The following is an 18,403-nucleotide window of genomic DNA, read 5'->3' as shown; positions in this document are numbered from 1 at the left end:
GAACCGGATCTTTAACTCATCAAATTAAAGGAATAAAAATCTGAACTTACTTGACATTTTGATAGGCAAATTTTCAGCCACCTGACATTATATTTGTATTTCTGAAAGACAAAAGAATATCACGCTATTAAATATTAGGCCTTCGCTTCCCCAGATCTTTGAAACGTCAATTATTGTAGTTACCATTAATTACCAAAAAGTTTGCCAATTTTGAAACAAAGACAAAAAAGTTTCTAAAAACCAAGGTGGAGTCCTTCGAAAAATGAACGTACTTTCCAAGGAACGTGGCCTTAAACAGCTGTGAAATAACACCCAGGTTTATGCCATCTTCATATTAAAGGTTTTAAGGGAAAAAAATAAATATATACTTAAGAAATACAAAGGATATACCCCACTATTTTACACTGTTTCAGAAAGTTTTACACCGTTGCAGAAAACTCGTATCAACATCAAATTAAAGAGTATCTTCTTCATATGGTACAAAAAAAAAAAAAATAATCACCGAACACGACAGCAGCACTACCAGAGGCCACGGGATGGGAGCACATCGAGCCTTACAGCAACGAGCCCATCAGTGCTTGGGGGAAGAGCGCTATAACAAAGCGGTATCTTTGGGGGTGGGTTTTTTTTTTTGTTTGGTTTTTTTTTTTTTTGGAAGCTTAATGTTTCTGCTTCCCACAACTCTTATGCCTCTAAATATTAAACTTCGTTCTCTTTTTAATTTTTGTTGTCGATGAAATATGCACGACTTCTCTTTTTAGGACATTTCTATTCTAGTGTCTTTCACTGAATGCTCCCACGTTGAAGTAGCAGGTATTTAGGTTGTGATAATGTTTATTTTTAATGAAGGAAACTCTCCTAAATTAATTGTGGCATTGCTGAAGGATGGATTGTACCTGAATTACCCCATGCCTGGTCCTGTATTACTAAGCCTACCAGCTCTGAAAACTGAGTTACTTTCCACATGCTGAAGGAAACATAGACCTAGGTTGAGCATTGAACACATAGTGGGTAAGAGAAACTGTGTTTGTCCCATTCAATAAATATTGAAGAATAGCAGTAGAAGCAATACAGTGGTCAAGACCCTCCTGAACTGGGGAAAGAGAAGCTAATTTCTGTCCTAGCTACGATGGATGGATAGTCAAAGCCTCATTCATTGGCATTTTGATTGGCTAGATAGTCAGAAGGATTAGCTGGATGACATTAATGGTGTATGTTTACTGCACAAATGCATTATGTCAGTAAATAGGTGAAGGCAAATCTGTTGAAAAGGCACAGCTTTTACAACTTTTGTCTTTTTCTTTTATTCGTGGGTCTTACGAAACTGGCAAATTCTGAGCTGCTTCTAGAAGATAATTCCAACAAACTCTGAATAAAATTATTTTAAAGTTAAGTGGTGTAAAGAGAGTAAATGAGGATTTTTCTGGGTTTATGAGGTTGAAGGGTTATGAAGGGTAAGTGTTGTCAGAGTTGGGTTTTGTCTCATACTAGTCAGAAGTTTTATTTCTGATGCTAGTGCTTCACATGATTTGTGCACTCGCATGTTTGCTCACTCTAAAATAATGCAGCTGGTGACTGTTAGATGTTAATGTTTTAAAGAAGATGTCTTTTCTTTGGACTCTAGAAACTGAAGTCTTCACTCAGTAGTGTTTTTAACTAGTGTTTCTTTTTAAACAATTTCATCATGTAGTAACCTCACATGAGGAAAGGGGCGCTCTGCTCCCGGAGGCGTCTGGAGAAACGGCTGCAATATGGGGTCTGGGCCCGAATAAATCCCGTAAAGGCAGGCGGTGGAGTCGGGTGAACAGTCCTGGCAGTGCTGGGGAGCCCTTTGTGTGAAGTACGCAGCGTGGTGCTGAAATGCTGGTTTGGGAAGGGCACCATCTCTGAGGAGAGGTTGAACAGGAGCAGGATGCGGCCCTCGGTCCGGTTGTGCACACCGTGAGGTTGTGCATTTCTGTGAGGAAAGCTGGGAAGGTGCCGGTGTGTGCATGAAAGGGCTTGCACAGGTAAAAGGCCTCGAGGAAGCGGGTCAGCCCGTGAAGTGGTGTGGAGGAAGGCTGGTCACCCAGGCTATGGGAAAGACCCTAGGGTATAAATCTGTGTAGTTTGTAATTTTGAACTAAATCAGACTGATCAATACCTACACTATCACAGAGGATTATGAATTACAGAGTACACTGGGAGCAGTGGAAATATCTAGAACAATTTCTTGCAGAAATTCGTGAAGGTATCACACACGGAGGTAAAAAGTTTCCAAATATATATAGAACACAGTATACCGTGGCTCTGAGTATCTGAGGAAGATGAAGAATTTCAGACCTCAGCATTTAGCCTAGGAGTCTTTTATGAAAATTGTTAAAGTGACTGAAATAAAAATGAAATCGTAAAGTTTGGTGTTGAAATGCTGTCATATCGCTGATAAGATGAATTTCTAGACATCCATAAAGGAGGATTTTGGTGGATCTGGTGAATGTGGCAGCTGAAGGAAAGCCAAACAGTGAATGTCCATGACAAGATAGCGGAAATATCTTTGATTTTTTTTTGAACAGAAAAAGATAGATGATGCCTACCTAACCCAAAAGGACAGTAGAAGGGGAAAAGAAGAAAAACTAACTGAATATGATACTGGGTTGCTGCAAGTTAGACCCATTTCGTCTTGATGCCTACAGTTTGTCTAGCTCAGTTGGCTTTCATTCTTAAATAAGCACATTTTTATGAACAAACAAGACAAGAACTCTGCCCTTATCTGCCCACAGTGTGCTTATCTGTGGCCACAATAGAAATTTGTTGACATTCAGCACAGTAATCTGTGGCTTCGATTTGATAATTAAAAGAATGTGACAATTGAAAAGATTCCTCGCTCAGCCAGCCAAATACTCTCCTGTTTAAGTCTGCAGTTTCACCCGGGCAGAACATTTGTAAAGAAAAGGTGAGAAAATACTTGTTAAGAGGTGAAAAATAACCTGGTTTTTCCTCTGGTTTTGACTGCTTCATGCATCCATCTCTCGTTTATTAATAAACATGGTTTTGTTGATAGTGTTAAAATGCATTTAATGTTGATAACGTTAAACAAATTTAAATTTGTACAGCCTATTGAAATATTCATTATGGTGTTCAAGGACATTTACTGATACTCACTTTCCATGCTAATAGTTCTGAATCATTATCTGTGTTTTCAAAGCCAGCAATGTATTCCTTACTTTGTTTTATGGGTGGGTTTTTTCACTTTGCTATTTGCCTAATTTCCATGTTGTGATAGTGAAAGATTTTGCCTGTGCACGCTTTTTAATATACTGTATGACATAAGTGCTTGTACTGATTTAATAGGATTGTTTATACTGCATCGTACTAACCAGGGGGCTCTAAATAGTTGGCTCTTATCCAACTGTTTTAATTAGCAACAGTTTCATAAGCTTTGTAACGGGGACATATATTCATTGGAAAGTGGGTTGAGGCAATGAAACTCATTTTTACATCAGGCATTTGCAGGTATTAGATAGTGGTAGCTCAGCTGGTCTGAATTTAATTAGCAGCACAGAAGTGAAGAATTCTTTGCCATATTATCACGCTTCAGTGTTATATTTTTTAATTCAGCTTTAAAGGGACCTAAAATCAGGGTGAGAATTTATTGTGAATACTTCTTTTTCCTGAGCCCATGTGGACTTCACATTGACACTAGCGGATGTTTGAGTAGGTTATGAACAAAAGAGTAAGTGCTTTACATTTGAAGAGATGGAATTTGTGAATAATGAAAAAGATATATATGTACCATCAGGGGAGAAAACATAGTTAAAATGAGGATGCACGCTTGAACCAGGTCTAGAGTAGCAGCAATTCTTAATGCAGCTAAGGAAGGCAGTGTCAGGCAGTCCCACAGGAAGAAAATAGCTTTCAACAGGTACGAGTGGGCTGCCTGCAGCATGTCGTGTGTTAACAAACCCAGCTATTAAACTGCAGCCTTTTTTTTTTTTCTTAGAGCATCAGGTTTCATGATCATAAACTGGTATAACTGGGTTTATGCCAGTTGTTTCAGACTTCAGATAGAAGCTGTGTATTTCATGAGCAGTTGAGTCCGGTGTTAAGCAATAGCAACTTCTCTGGGGTGGAATTAATTTCCCATCACAGGACAGCTCAGGATGAACTTGTGCTGTCATTGGGGTCAGGGAGATGGCTTTGGCTTCAGAAACTGGGAGGTCAGGCCATTATATGGATGAAATAACATATATGAACAAGGTCAATGTTTTTTTCTGGTTACTTAGTATCCCAGACAATGTTTATGATAAATACAGAGTAATTCCTCTCTTCTCAAATAATTTGGAGGTTGTATTGCAAGGTGAAGTCAGGTATGTGTTCTGTACTATGCTGGACGAGGTTTCTATCATTAGGGGAAAAAAATCTAGAGTTACACTAGAGAAGTACCGTAGGTCAGAGAATAAGGCAAACACCCCCTAATTAAAGAAAACGATGTGTCTGTGAGTAAGATTATTCCGTTGTTTACTGTAGAGATGGCAGTACTTTCCACCTATTTGTATAGTAATTTTAATATGCCTGTGCGAGCTCTTCCTACATGAGGAAGTCTGCCTAAGCAGTTTTAAAAGTATATGTATTAAGCTAACTTTCTGTTACATATTTGCTTGCTATTTATCTTTGTCAGCTTATCTTTTAGATTGTAAACTTTGTAGGCCAGATGCTGTCTTCTGTTCTTTCTTGTGCACTGCTTGGAACAAAGGACTTGAGATCTGGTTGTGGTTAACGGATTTACCAGAAAAAGAGTAATTTTTGTAGCAGGAGGACACTCACCTTACATGTTATAATAAAAATTCTTAGGGAATTTGTGTTTTTCTAATTGTAGAGGAGAGCATAGAAAACACTTGGCTGCAGTGCTACAGGTTTTCTTACAACTTTTATTTTGTATTTCTATGTTACTTCTTTCCTTTTAAAGTGTACACATTAAAACTCACAAAATATGCATGAGCAAATGCAATTTTAATACTTTTTTTTATTGTACGACTATAATTTACTTTGGTAAGTTCGTATCCCTGTTTAAAGTGCCTTAAAGCAATTAAAACTTAGTTTAAATTCAAGTATTGTAAAATGTACAGAGTATAAGCACAAAAAAAGCGCTGCATAGTAAAAATGCTAGAGGAGGCTAATACATTCAGGATGCCAAATACTCAAGTATTAACACCACCAGATCAGTATTAAGGTTAATGATAATTAGCCAGCTTCATACAGTAGATACAGAACTGTGGGCAATATAAATGCATTGTTCTTACCACTAACAAAAGATAGAAGCATAATTTAACACTGAAAGAATTTGTAGGATCCGTTTTTGTAACACATGCCGTAAGTAATAAGGCAAATACTGACACTTAAATTAATCTTTTACATGCTGCTGTCAATCCAGCAAATACGGTATGTGATTTGTCTAGATTCTGAGCCCCTGCAATCCCAGTGGTTTTGGTGAGAGTTTGTGACATCCATGCCTCTTAAAAATCCTCATAAACAATCATTCTTATCTTAGTACAATTTTATTTGAATTTTTGTTTGAAATTTCTCTCATAATATAAAGAATATTATGAGTCTGAGTTTACATTTCTGGTTTTTTCTGTGTACAGATGCAAGATCATCTACTGTACTTTGTATTTGCCCATAGCTGCTTTGAGTAATAGTGGGGGATACTTGATGGGTATGGTAGAATTTTACTTTGAATGTGTAGCCCTTATTTTGTCCATTTAATTTGAAGCTATAATAGTTGTACCCTGGCATAATAGTGACTTGTTATGTGTACCAGATCAAGAGCATAACTTACCTATAAGATATGTCAGGAGAGGAATTTGTTGACAGTATTTTAATTCACATTGTTATTAATTAAATACCAGTATTACAATGGCTGACTCCTTACATTTGAACAACTAAAGGCTATAATTTTACTTGCTATGGCTAAGAAAGTTAGAAGTACAGATATGTGTGGACAAAAAAGAGAATGATTGATTTTCAATGGAAATTACTGCTTCAAAATCAGTGGAACAATATAGCTAAAATATTGTTGGTTTGTAACAACCCTTTAGAAAATATTTGTATTATTATGCAAGGGAAAGACATTTTTGCTCACTTGTTGCCTAAAAAAAAATAACTTTAAAAATACCAGCCACTTTTAAAAGAAAATTCTTCATTCGTAGTTTATGTATTTTAAGAGCATCTTTGTATGCAATTTTTGCTGTTAGAAAGTGTTATTTTAAAATATATTTCAGGAAGTATGACAGTTGTGATATAAATTATTACAAGGATTCATCAGTCATTATGTGTATGCAATACTGAATAATTGAGAGAATGAAATATGCAGTTCTCATTTCCAGAAAGAGAAAACAAGTTCTCTTTTACAAAGGCAGAACATGTCGAAGTATAAAGTTATAGTTTAATTTTTGTAATATTTGGTGAAATTCTACAAAACAGCAACAATAATGAGAAAATTAAAGGGCTGCACCCAGAGTATAAAACTAGTAGAAGTTAGGTTTCTTGGAATCTTAACTCCCTTGCTCTTCTCCCTTTCTTTTAAAAGACTTCTATGTTTTTATTGTATTAATCAAAGTACTTAGTAAGATTTCGTAGTTGTAGCAAGATAGGAGGCCGTGTAAGTCCACCTACAGTTTATTTCCAGAGCCCGTTGGAGATGAATTTTGGGTTAATTTGCTGTAGGTTAAGGTTTGATAGAAGGAATACTGCAAGATCTCCTCATTACCAGCCTGACTTCAATGTCGGGAAGAGTTTTCTTTTTAGTGTGTAAACATCCTTCATCTGCTGCTGCTAGGTGGAGATCAAAGCGCAATGAAACTGATTTTTTCCTTAAGCGAGGGTTGTCCTTAAAGAAAGAGCCTTCCCATTCTTTAATGACTTCATCCACTTTTTCTGTCCTGAAACAATAAAGCAAATGTATTTATCATCCTTTAGGCAATATGAATTATTATCTATCTTTGGGACTGCTTTTAAAATGTAGAGAGAAATTGCATAATGAAGTATCAAGTTATTTTAGATGGGTGCTGAGACACCAGAATTTTTCTTTTTTTTTCCTGGGTTGATTCTCCAGAAGATCTAAATAAAGGGTGAGGGCTCATTATATTCTTGTTTTTGTACTTTTAAGTAGACATGGATACAAACCCACTGCTCCAAACACATCAGGCAATTTGTTTCCAAGGAGAAAGTTTGGAATCCAAATTCAAAAACTTTGCAAGCAACCTCTGTACTACAATGGGCAGGACAGAATTCCTGCATCTGAAAGCCTTCAAAATAGGGAGGAGAAAAATCTAATTCAGATCCAAACCTCAGAATGTAGATCTAGATTAAATTAAAAAAGGAAAAGAGGGCAGAAGTAAAATATGGAGAATTGAAACCCCAGCTGATTCGATAATATTTGGGCACCCAAATCATATTGATTTAATCCTCTATGTACGTGTCAGGATCCAGATCTAAAACTGCGACTCTGGGGGCCTTACTCAGGTAAACTGTACCTGGCCGAGTAGTGCCGTGCAAATCCGACTGACTGTGTAAGATGAACACAGCTCATGTATGAAAGTAAGGTTCAAGTATGGAGTGTGTATGGTGGACCATATGGTGGCATTAATTTTTGATCTGAATTTCTACATGTTCTACATGTTCTTCATGTTTTCAACAGCTGATTAGAGTTAAGTATTAGTGATACGGTACACTACGGTTTGCTTTAAATATAATGTTAAATGCTAGTCTACAAAAGAGTTTAAAGAGCAGCAGGAAAAAAAAAGAATGAGGCAATCCAATACTATTAAAGTAATTTAAGGTGAATAATACATACTAACAGACTTTCACATGCCCATTTAGGAGCCAAGTAATTGGTGAAACGTAGGAGTTTCCAAATAGCAAGTTAGAGCAGCCAAGCCTGAATTTATGTGCATAAATACGCCCCAGAGGGACTTCACAAACATGGTATGGGCTCTTTTGCTTTCAACCTTAACTATATGAATTATTCATAGTTTCATTCTTAACAGAAACAGAAATTACAAATCAGAAGCATCATCATGATATGTAGCTTATGTAGTAAATGCTAATAAAAAGAACTTTAAAATTTAATGTAGGGTTGAAACATGCCATTCAATATACCTTGGAAAACTATCAGTTATTCTGGAGCCTCTTGGCTGTATGGGCATGATATAACAGATACTAAATAAAGGAAAACTCAAAGCTACTGAAATGTAATGCCCACCATTTCCTTTCAAATGTTATTTTGTTAAATTTGTGTTTATCTTACTGTACAGTGCCATGAGCTTCAGCACTTTCCTTCATAACATTTCCATCTAGGATTGCTTGTTTTGTCATCAGTTCCACCTTCTCAGTTTCATGCTGCTTTACACCATCTATAAAAGAAAATGCAGATATACTAGGCATGCAGAAGAGTAAGGTCAGGACACAGGACCTAGAGGTATTTTTCCTCCTGCCGCACTGGAAGATCCTTTTGTAATATCCAGTAATTTGTCAGTAGTTAGGAGCCTTCTTTAAGGCCATAATCCCTGAGGGGAAAGTGTCTAAAAACTCACCCGAAGGCAGTGTAAAGGCAATCTTGCTAGTGGTAGGCTTTTTGTCATCCTTCTGGTCAGGTCTAGAGCAACGAAACCTGCAAAAATAAAAATTATTACAGTCATCTAATAATACTGAATTACATTAATCCAAAACTTGTCTTCTGAACAGCTATGAAAAATTTAAAAATATGAGAACCATGAGAAGTTCTGTTTGATTGTAGTAATTATTTGTTAGGATTTCTCATTCTGAGTATAGAAATGATGAAAGTTACTGAAAATATCTGTGCAATTTCATAAATATTTTTGGGCAGTTTTTAGTCAGTTTGTTGTGTGCTAGGAAGAGTTATTGAGTTTTATTACTACTGAATGGTGTGTATTAGAAGCATTAAATCTGAAACTGACTCCCCTGTTTGGAATCTTCTTAGGGCAACGTGTGGGGTTCCTGGACTCTCCACTTCCTGTAGAAAGGACTGAGAGAGGCAGTGTTCCCCTGAAAGATTTCAGAATCGCATGCCTGGTTTTGTGAAGATACCAGTGCTGAGTGCATGATATGTTATTTTGCCTTTTCCTTACCCTCCTTGTTGTTTACATTTGTATAGCTGCCTCTCTCATGTCTACATTTCAAAATTGTGATGTTTGTGTGCCGGTGAAAGGGCAGACGTCAAGAGTTACAACTGAAGCAAAATGTCCCTAGAAGGCATATTCTGAAATCACATCCTAATGTGTGCCTTAACACACTTCGAACGATACTAAGGAGCATGAACTCCTCATGCCAACGGCCATCTGTCATGCGATGAGATGCAAACTCCTCTCTCAGAACTTCACACGTGTGGACTTGCTTCATCAATGGTCTGAGACAAACAGAGCCCACGTCATGCAGCTAATGGCATGCAAAGTCTACATCAACGTGCAGTGCTTGGAGGGAGCCTGCTATTCTCTGCAACGCATCGTGGAGATACTCAGTTTCAGAAAGCAGAGAATCAGTGTAATTACAATGAAACCATTTCTAAGGATTTTATATTGTAATTTTTTAATGACTGGTTCATGTATTTACAATTCTGATTATTATTTCAATGAGAAGTTCTGAAATGGAAGGTAAATTTGAGTACTTTTTCTCTAAACCACAAGTACCTGTTCTCTTCTTGCTCAAGCAGACTGCGATACGTTGCTATCTCCTCCTCCAGTTTCATCCTCGTGTTCAGGAGAATTTCATGCTCTTGAAGCTGTTTCTCAATACCTCTTCTCACTTCCAGTAGCTCTTTCTCTAAGCATTCAATCTCAGCTTCCAAATTTTGTAGTTGCATGTGGTACTGCTGCTCTGTGGCACGCAGTGAGCGTTCCAAACCCTTTTCCTGTGAAATTTAACTCATATTTTAAGATTTGGAAAGCGTATGTGTAAAGATGTTATACATACTTTTCATTAACAATCTGTGTATTTTGACATTAGATCTTTTAAGAATATTCTTTAGGAGCAGGAGTAAAGCTTTCAAGATAACACTTTTGATCAGAAATTTTCCAGTAAAATCTGTAATAATTTAAGATAGGATAAAAAATGTAGCCTTCCATTGTACCAGCAATCCACTACCATTGATTTTATAGATCTCTGATTTTACCTGTATGGTTAAAACAATATCCAGCTCAGTATTGTATGAAAATTGAGTCACCTGTGCGCTCTTGTAGCTTATCTGTTTTACTGAATTCAGTAAATTTCGGACATGTTTTATCATGAATGAACTCATAAATTTGGTCCACACATTCAAAAAAAGTTATAAACCTGATGTTAGGCAGAGTGACTGGGAACTTGATGAGGGAGTATCATGCAAATGTATGTTTGGCAGGTGTGAAAACATGAAAACACGTGTATATTGAATGGCAGATCCTGAATCAAAACGTACGATAGTCTTAAACGTGAGCAAATGACGGGGTTATTGCTTGGTTGGTGCTCTGTGTGACAATGAGCTGAATTAAAGTCTGCCGCAAAGCTGTGCATTTCTGTGTTTGTTGTATAGTGGATGTGATTGTTACATGAACTGAATTGTGGAATAGTTTACATCAAGAAAAGGTTTTATTTTTTTCCAGGAGATTTCAAGTTTCATTTTATGATGCTTACCACAGCGTGGAGAGATTCAATTTCGATCTGCATATGGTGCCACTGCCGTCTTGCTTCACAGAGTTCTGCTCTGGCTGCCTTCAATGCTTCTGCATCTTTATCCATTCTTTTAATTGTAGCTTCTTCTAGCTACAGGGAATATAAAAAAGATAACAATGTTAAAAAATACTCAAATAATGAAAATAAAATAGATAAAAATCTCTAGTTGGAATTTTTTTAGTCATATAAATTTGTTAGAGCTAACAGTGATGAGTTAGTATTTCATGTACCGTGTCGACAGGAAGCCCTTATCCTGTTGTGTGTGATGGGAAGTAGTTGGCTGCATCTTTATCCGTAACGTATTTGTGGTAGAGGATTTCCCATGCAAATTAACCAGTTGTATTTAGACTTTATTCACCTCTAGAGTAAATGGGCTTAACTTCATGGAAATGGCAGGATTTGTAGTCACTTCAAGCTTCCACCTTTGAATAAGGTTCTTTGGTTTTAGTGTATTTTTGATTTCAAAGAACAGCCTTATAGAGAGGGAGCACTTCTGAGTGGTTGCATGAATATATCACAATTGACAATTGCTGTAGTTATGGTTTTGCCTGATCTGGTCATTGACTAGATTTCAGATTGTCATTTGAGAGCAAGAACCTCCATTCATTTAAATGTAAATAGCATCTTTATCCAAATCTACAACTTTTCCTTGTCCTCTTAGGTTAAGTTCTCTTTAAGTTTACCTATCACAGGAAGGAAAAAAATGGCGTGTTCTCTGAGTATATGTACTGTCACCCATGGTAAATGTGACAATGTAGAAGTGAAGTGCCTGCTCTAAGCCTAATCCTGATCTAAAATATTAATTGAGATAATTTGCCATCCTTAAGGCTGAAGTTTATTCTTAGAAAAAAAAAAGTAAAGTCAAACAAGCACTGTATTGTGTTTGCAAGAAAATCCATTTTTTTCCCTTCTTAAAATTGTATTAAAAGTAGGGTTTTTAAGCCAACCCTGGGCACGTGTGAGGTCATTTTAGATTTGGTCTCATCTTTGATTTAGATAATATGTCCATGCATTTAACTTGCAGAATGATTGTTTTGCTTATGGAAGTTCTTTTTCCTTTTTGATTCTGAGTTTTACTGCAAGTGGTGAAGCTGCCATAAGCACTTGAAACAATACATGCTCTTCTGCATATTTTACTGCTTTATGATGCCATCAGCTCTATGGAAATAAACTCTTTAATTCAGGTCTTACGAAGCAAGTAAAAAAAGTTTCTTCCCCCCCCCCCCCCCCCCTCAATCCTATTGTAATTATGCCATGCTATCATATTGGTGAAAAAGCTAGATTTGGCTAATCCACAAGTGAACACTCAGTATTCTTTGCTTATCTTTTTTGCCTGGGTACCACAGAATTTCTGTGACACGATTATATCAACATACATTGGCTGCTTTGTGCCAAACACAGATATAAACTTGGCTTAACTGTCTAGTTCACAGCTGCTGCGTGTCATTGGATTACTGTGTGGATCAGCCAGATTGCAGCAGTAGTCTGGCCTGTGGTTACAAAAAACCTCCAGAATTTCTGCAATACCAAAGAAGTACAACAAGGTGATATAATACCTAATTTTCACCCTGAATTTCGTATGTTTGATGGCTGAAAATTGTTTTACCATTTTATTTCAAAGTTCAGTTGGGTTTTAGAGATGTTCTGTATGTAAATCTATAATAGGAGCATTGTGTGTTGATAACATTTAATCAATCTGTATGAAAGAACAAATTATATTTGCTGAAGAGTAAGACATAGTTTTACTGTGAATAATATAAAATAGTTCTTGAAAAGGTACAGTTTTCTTTAATATAGGTGCTAAAAATGGTAAAGCTTTCTGTATATAAATGGATTCTTCACATTGAACTAAATGGTGCTAGAGGTTACCATGTTACAGCAGATGTCATCATTTGTTAAATCACAACAATATCACTGTGGCAGAAAAACATCCAGATGAATTACACAGCATTCGTTTAGTGTGAATTTCATACCCTAAGCAAAATCTATTTCCGTACCTTCTAGCTCACATCTTACTGCAGTAAAAGCAAAATCCCTTCCCCAATAATATGCTGCATTGAAAAGGAAATACTGTACCTCATAGAGGCTGAGGGAGGAATTGTATAGAGAGGGGTTTTCTCCTTACTCTGGAAGGTGTATGTCTGTATGAAGTCATTACCTGGGTCCTTGCTGAGATGACGGTCTTTATCTGATTTCTGGTGATGAGCGTTTCATACTTTGCCCTGATCTCATTGAGGAGCTGGGACAGATCCATTCTCCTCCCATCCTCCACCTTGGCTAACCGACCCTTATTGATAGGATGAGCCGGCTGCTGCAGAGCCCTCGCTGCCTGCAGGGAGAGGGGAGAGGGAGAGAAGGCGCAGGCGGATTTTAAAGCTGCAGAGCTTTATTTCTGTGGAAGCGCTGGAAGGTCACAGGCTTCCAATCGTTTCTAAAGGCAAGTTTAAATAAGCAAAGATCTGTCACCTTTGCAGCGATTAAAATAATGATTCCTATATTCTGTGCTGAAAAGGTTATATACCATGTCTTTGTGTTTCTGTTACATTGTAACTATGGTTTTTTTTCATAACCTCAAAAATGTGGTGTTAAGAGATATGAAGCAAAGGACAAAATTACAGCTGCAACATCATGAGAGTGCAATCGCAGAGGGGAAGGGAAGGGAAAGGAACAGCTTCCTAGCGTTGCACCTGTATTGGTGGCAGTGCTGCTGGAACCCGTCAGTTGTGCAGCACTGGAGCACGTTATTTAGGGATGTTACAGAATTTCCATCCTTGAAGGATTTTCAGACTCAGTGAGGTGAAGCCTCAGGTGGCTGACCTGACCTAGTGTTGAGGACTGTCCCATTTGGAAAAAGAGCCGGGCTCCTGGACATCCTCTCCACCAACGTTTTGGTGTTTTTATGGTCGGGAACACAAAAAGAGGGAGAGGAACCAGCACTACTAGTGGTGAAGAATGCTTGTGCTCCTTGTGGCAAGGGGTTTGGCACCTCTTCTGCACAGTGTTGAGTTCCGGTGAATTAACACTTCAAACATAGCTAACTGCTGTCAGAAAAAGGGTCTGGTTTGTCTCTGAAGGTGTTTACAGTAACTCTGCCACGTTTCAGTGGGTTCAGTTCACAGAATATGCAGATTACGTGAGATTCTTATACCTTTCCTGGCAGCTACCAGGCAGGTAGAAAGTATAGGTTGTCTGCTGTGCTCTATTTTCTGCAAATAATTCTTCGTTTCCTGGCTCACTGGATTCTGTATGATCCCAATGATCTTCTCTATTTTTCAAATAATTCAAATATTTTTCTGTAATGCACAATATTAGATCTTTAGTAAAATTTCAGGTTTCAGTAAAAAATAAAATTTCACAAAGTAGAATGCATTTTTGGGCTCCCGATAAGAATATCCATCAGTAAAATGAGAAAAAAAAAAAGGCAATAAACTTTTACAAGACACCCATCTTTTTGGAAGTCAAAGTATTATACCACTTAAAAGTCTCCTTGTGTGCATAAGGCTTCTTTGTTCTTGGCTCTGTCTGCTGGCACATGTAAAAGGATCCTGTGTTCTGATTTTATTTTTCTTAGCTGGCTGTTTTTCAGCTGACCTGGACTGAGATGCGAATGTTTTGTTGTCCACAATCTTTTCAACAAGTGTCTTAATTATTCTAGTTTTATGTAGTTCTAAAACTAAAATATCGACAGTGTTTTTCATTGATGGCCTGAGAACAGTCACATAATAAAAACATTATACCTTAGGACAGCATAAGCATTGATAGGAAGAGCCTATGTATTTAAGCAAATAAGAATTTGAAATGTAATTTAAAATCTTTCTTTTTCTTTGCATTGCAATACTGATTGTTTACAGTTTGCTTTCAGTTCCCTGGGACTCAGAACATCTTCTGTTTACATCAGGCAAAGTCAAGGCTGTCTAGCATCCAGAAATTGATCCAGAAATGTATAAGTTTGAAATACAACATAGAGGTCTGCAGGGATATTGGATTTGGTCCCACAAACCAAACTGTATGCATCAATAAGTTTCTATGGATGAATCTTTGTATTACCAGGAGTTAAACATTTGCGAGCTGATAAAATTTTTTTAAGCTTTTAAAAAATAAATTAGAACTGATGCTTTTTTTTTCCTTCTTTTTTTTCAGATGTAAAGGGAACATCTGGCTATGAGATCCCTGAGGCTAAAGGGAGGTAGGTGTAAGCAATTGTGTCTTTACTAGGACTTAGGTAATTTTGAGTTCTAGCTACTTTCAGTGTTCATATGTTATTACAGATGTTGGATTTTAGTTAACATTATCATTCAGATACTGTGCATCAATAATTTGGATTCTGTGATACAGTATAATAACGCTCTAGTGATTGCAGACTGCTTTGGTTTACCACTGTTGCTTTCTCACAAGATGACAGGTAGAGTGGTTTCTAGATTTTACGTACACCAAAACTGCACCCTAGGCAGTTCTCAGTCATCTTGTGTTATAATAAAGTTAAATTCAGGATTAACATGTATGTAGCTAAACTGCATGTTTATTCAGTGGAAATCTACATTGAATGATGTAGGGAATAGTGATGTCACAGCAATCACAGTTGCAGTCCTTGAGGTATGTACATTATTTCATATTTCTTTGTATACATTTTTACTGTAAATATATGTGTCTTTGGAAAAAGAAGATGAGAGAGACACACTTTTCTCTTCAAAATGGACATGATGTCAATAATGGGGAAGATATTATGGTTTCAAGTTTTCCACATGTGAGAAAAACATTATGGGTAGGAAAGAAAGATGAGGAATGACGTCCTGTCTTAGGAAGAAAAAATTTCCTTCAATCTATATTCTTAAAATTTCTCTATAATGGTACTCTTGGTAATCATACCCAGCTACATAAACAACCTCAATGTGTCTATTTCTGATGTAATTATTTTAATTTATATTATAATTATTTTAATTTTAAAACTGTAGCCTGCAACAGTAAAAATGTTATTGAAGTACATCGCATGTAGTAAGATTCTTTTCATTTATCAGCACTGCTTTTAAAGGGGAAAAAAAAGAGGTACTTGTGTTCCATGCTTTTAGAAAAGAAATTAATTCCTTAAACAGTTGAAGGTGGTGCATTTACTCAAGAGGTTTTCAAGTTCTTCCCCTTCGTACTGACATATATAAAAGATTGCATCCCTTTGGGTTATTTATCGCAGTGCCTTTTCTGTAACTGACTGGATTTTAGGTGCTGTGATTCTACCATGCTGATTTAATTCTTGGATTATTGCTCTAATTACCCTGGCTTTTATGGGCTCCAAGCAGGAAGCAGAAAAAATGCTGGTAGTGGGTTTTGCAAAAGGCAGAATGGAAGCACAGTATGAAATCTGTGCTTCCATTAAAATTTTAGTTTGGGTCAAGTGTTTAAGGGATGTGATAGAATGCACAGAATGTTTCCATTCTAGACACACCGCAGTGTATGTGTAAGAGGTCACAGTAACTTCCTTGTTTAATCTGAGAATCACACAAAAACCATCAACATGTTGTAAGGGGATTGTGTTTTGGTTCGTAATACTATTTTGGATGAGATTCCTTTAAATAATTTGTTCGACCTGGACATCCGGAAGCCAAATTCAGAATTTCAAAGATCATATTGTGCTCCCACCAGGTGGCACTCGGGGACCTGGAACGACTGCCTCATGGCCGGGGTTGCTGCCTGCTTCCAAACCAGGGTATCCCTTCTTTTCCTCTATAGTTGCAGTCTCTACAATATGTTGTTCTGTTTGCAAAAACTTGTATCTTAAATTGATAGCTTTAAATGATAAGTTAGTAAGTATTCCTTTAAAGCCACATTTAAACAGGTTTTTTTAACATGCACATGTTAAAAACATCCACATTGGATTAATTTCTTTAAGTTAATGGGGAGTACTATGCCACACACATAGCGTACGGTAAAGCAAAATACCCAACAAAAAGGCAAATATGGATCAGGAGCAGCAGTCCTAAATGAAGAATAAAGGGACACTGATATCTTAAAGCTTGTTGAGTCCTTTTTATTAGTCAAGAGAGGTGGAAAATGAGGTTAGAACAGCAAAATTATTTTATCTATTAATTACTAAAAATTATTAAAAAACATGTCTAATTAAATGCCTACTGTGTGCACCATATTTCTAGTTATTGAACAAAGAATTTGTGATATATTTAAAGAACACCATGAAAATAATACAGGTAATACCAATAGACTGAAGCAGAAAATATATTGCATGCCTGCTAAGAATGAAAATGCAGGCTTTGGTTTATGCAAGAGAATCTTAGTAAAAAAACAATCTATGTTTATCACTTCATACAAAAGAAAAAAGTTATTTATCCATTTTGGCTTTGAAAAAACATGGAGTGAACAGATCCTTTGCAATTGTGCCTTATATCTTCTCTTCAACTTCCTTAACATGGGATGCAATAACTTTTCCATCTACCACTTCTTCGACGATTGTCTTGATCTTTCTAGTTTTGGTAGGATCTAAACATCATCAACAAACCAAAAAAATATTTATCAAAGTGTTAAAAATTATAAAACAGAGCAGCATGCATACATGAATGGTTACATCCTTTTCCTTTCAAGTTAGCTTCTTGTTATAATGAACTCTATGATGTAGTTAAACAGGATAGCATGTATTACTTCCATTTTAAGAATAGCTTTAGAAACAAAATTTTATTCAATCAAATTCTACCTACCCTGAGAAGAATCCAGTGATTGTGTTTGTGATGTGGACCCTGTCAAGGATGAGCTTTCAAATGTAACTCCCTGTCCTGCGCTCCTAAAAGTGAATCAGAGAGACAGAGCAATATTGCAGAATGTTTGTCAGGATCAGGGGAAATTCCCTTTTCATCTTGGCATTGATAGATTGCTTTAAATACTGAGCAGAATGGTTCATTCTCCTCAGTTAGAGTGTTTCAGAATCATTGTATCTGCCTTACTGTCTTTTGGTGGATGTGCCGCTTGCTTTTACCTCTTTATTTCCTGGAAAGGATATCGCTACAGAGAGTCAAACAAAGGAGATATTTTATGTAAATTAGTTACTTACACAAACTCGCCATCCAGCAAGCGACGATAGGTTTCAATCTCCATTTCCAGATGAGTCTTGATGTCCAGAAGTTGTTGATACTCTGCATTCTGGCGCTCCATATCAGCCCTGACCTGGAACAGCTGAGACTCCAGGTTCCCAATCTGAAGTTGCATTTGTGAAAGCTGAGCACAGTAACCTCCTTCCGTTTCTGCTAAAGTGTCTTCAAGGGATTTTTTCTGTGTAAGAAGGATGTTAAATAATCTCTTATTGAGGAAAAAAAATCTTTACAAAGACAAAACCAACTGACATAGTTTAATGGGAGTAAGCATAGCCTCATTACTTAGAGATTTTTACTTTTCTCTTGAAATACCAGTTTGAAAACTGGCCTTTATGTTCATGTTCAGTGAAGCAGCTAAACTTCATCTGCTTTATAACTGCTACTTGCAATCCAATTATATGTATTACTGATATTTAGGAACTAAAAGAATGCAGGATTTAATAGGAAATAAATGCAAATCTTAAATCGTATAGAATAGCATAAGATCTAACAACACTTTTGAAGCTGCAAAATTGACTCTGACCAGTTAGTAGCTTCCTTAGAACATACCATGGCCAGCTGGGATTGTAGTTCAATTTCCAGGCTCTGGAGAGTCCGTTTTAAATCTGTGATCT

At 36.8% G+C, this 18,403-nt stretch overlaps 3 protein-coding genes across 7 annotated transcripts in view; all 3 read right to left on the bottom strand.

Annotated features, from left to right (window-relative positions):
* SMARCE1 (SWI/SNF related, matrix associated, actin dependent regulator of chromatin, subfamily e, member 1) overlaps positions 1-584 on the bottom strand; it is a 16,300-nt gene extending 15,716 nt beyond the window's left edge. For 2 of the 4 annotated variants that reach the window (XM_035900915.1, XM_035900914.1), the window contains exons 1-2: positions 503-581; positions 51-101 (exon numbers count right to left, since the gene is read on the bottom strand). Coding sequence is in view for 3 of the 4 variants with exons in the window: in XM_035900914.1 (XP_035756807.1) it covers positions 51-57 (7 nt within the window). In the remaining variant the exon portion in view is untranslated. Of the gene's footprint in view, positions 1-50; positions 102-502 lie in introns of all 4 variants that reach the window. The other 2 variants (XM_035900916.1, XM_009645492.2) reach the window with 2 other exon arrangements.
* A 6,119-nt stretch (positions 585-6,703) lies between these two features.
* On the bottom strand, positions 6,704-12,955 carry KRT222 (keratin 222). Of its 2 annotated transcripts, none has more exons than XM_009645490.1 (6): positions 12,860-12,955; positions 10,663-10,791; positions 9,678-9,904; positions 8,567-8,647; positions 8,285-8,413; positions 6,704-6,917 (listed from the first exon to the last, which is right to left on the bottom strand). In XM_009645490.1, the coding sequence occupies exons 1-6, from the start codon at positions 12,953-12,955 to the stop codon at positions 6,704-6,706; spliced, it is 876 nt and encodes a 291-aa protein (XP_009643785.1). The 2 variants fall into 2 exon arrangements, with proteins under 2 accessions (XP_009643785.1, XP_009643786.1); XM_009645491.1 differs by having other exon boundaries at positions 8,285-8,390; positions 8,571-8,647; positions 9,684-9,904.
* Positions 12,956-17,086: 4,131 nt separating this feature from the next.
* LOC104132230 (keratin, type I cytoskeletal 12-like) overlaps positions 17,087-18,403 on the bottom strand; it is a 3,645-nt gene continuing 2,328 nt past the window's right edge. Inside the window, 3 exon segments of the mRNA XM_035900913.1 lie at positions 17,087-17,186; positions 17,708-17,967; positions 18,339-18,403. The exon segment at positions 18,339-18,403 is cut by the window's right edge and continues 4 nt beyond it. Of these exon segments, the coding sequence (XP_035756806.1) occupies positions 17,087-17,186; positions 17,708-17,967; positions 18,339-18,403 (425 nt within the window).

The sequence above is a fragment of the Egretta garzetta genome, unplaced genomic scaffold (genome assembly GCF_000687185.1).
Source record: "Egretta garzetta isolate BGI_Z169 unplaced genomic scaffold, ASM68718v1 scaffold618, whole genome shotgun sequence".
NCBI classification, from domain to species: Eukaryota; Metazoa; Chordata; class Aves; order Pelecaniformes; family Ardeidae; genus Egretta; species Egretta garzetta.
This window is presented reverse-complemented; position numbering and strand designations above follow the sequence as displayed.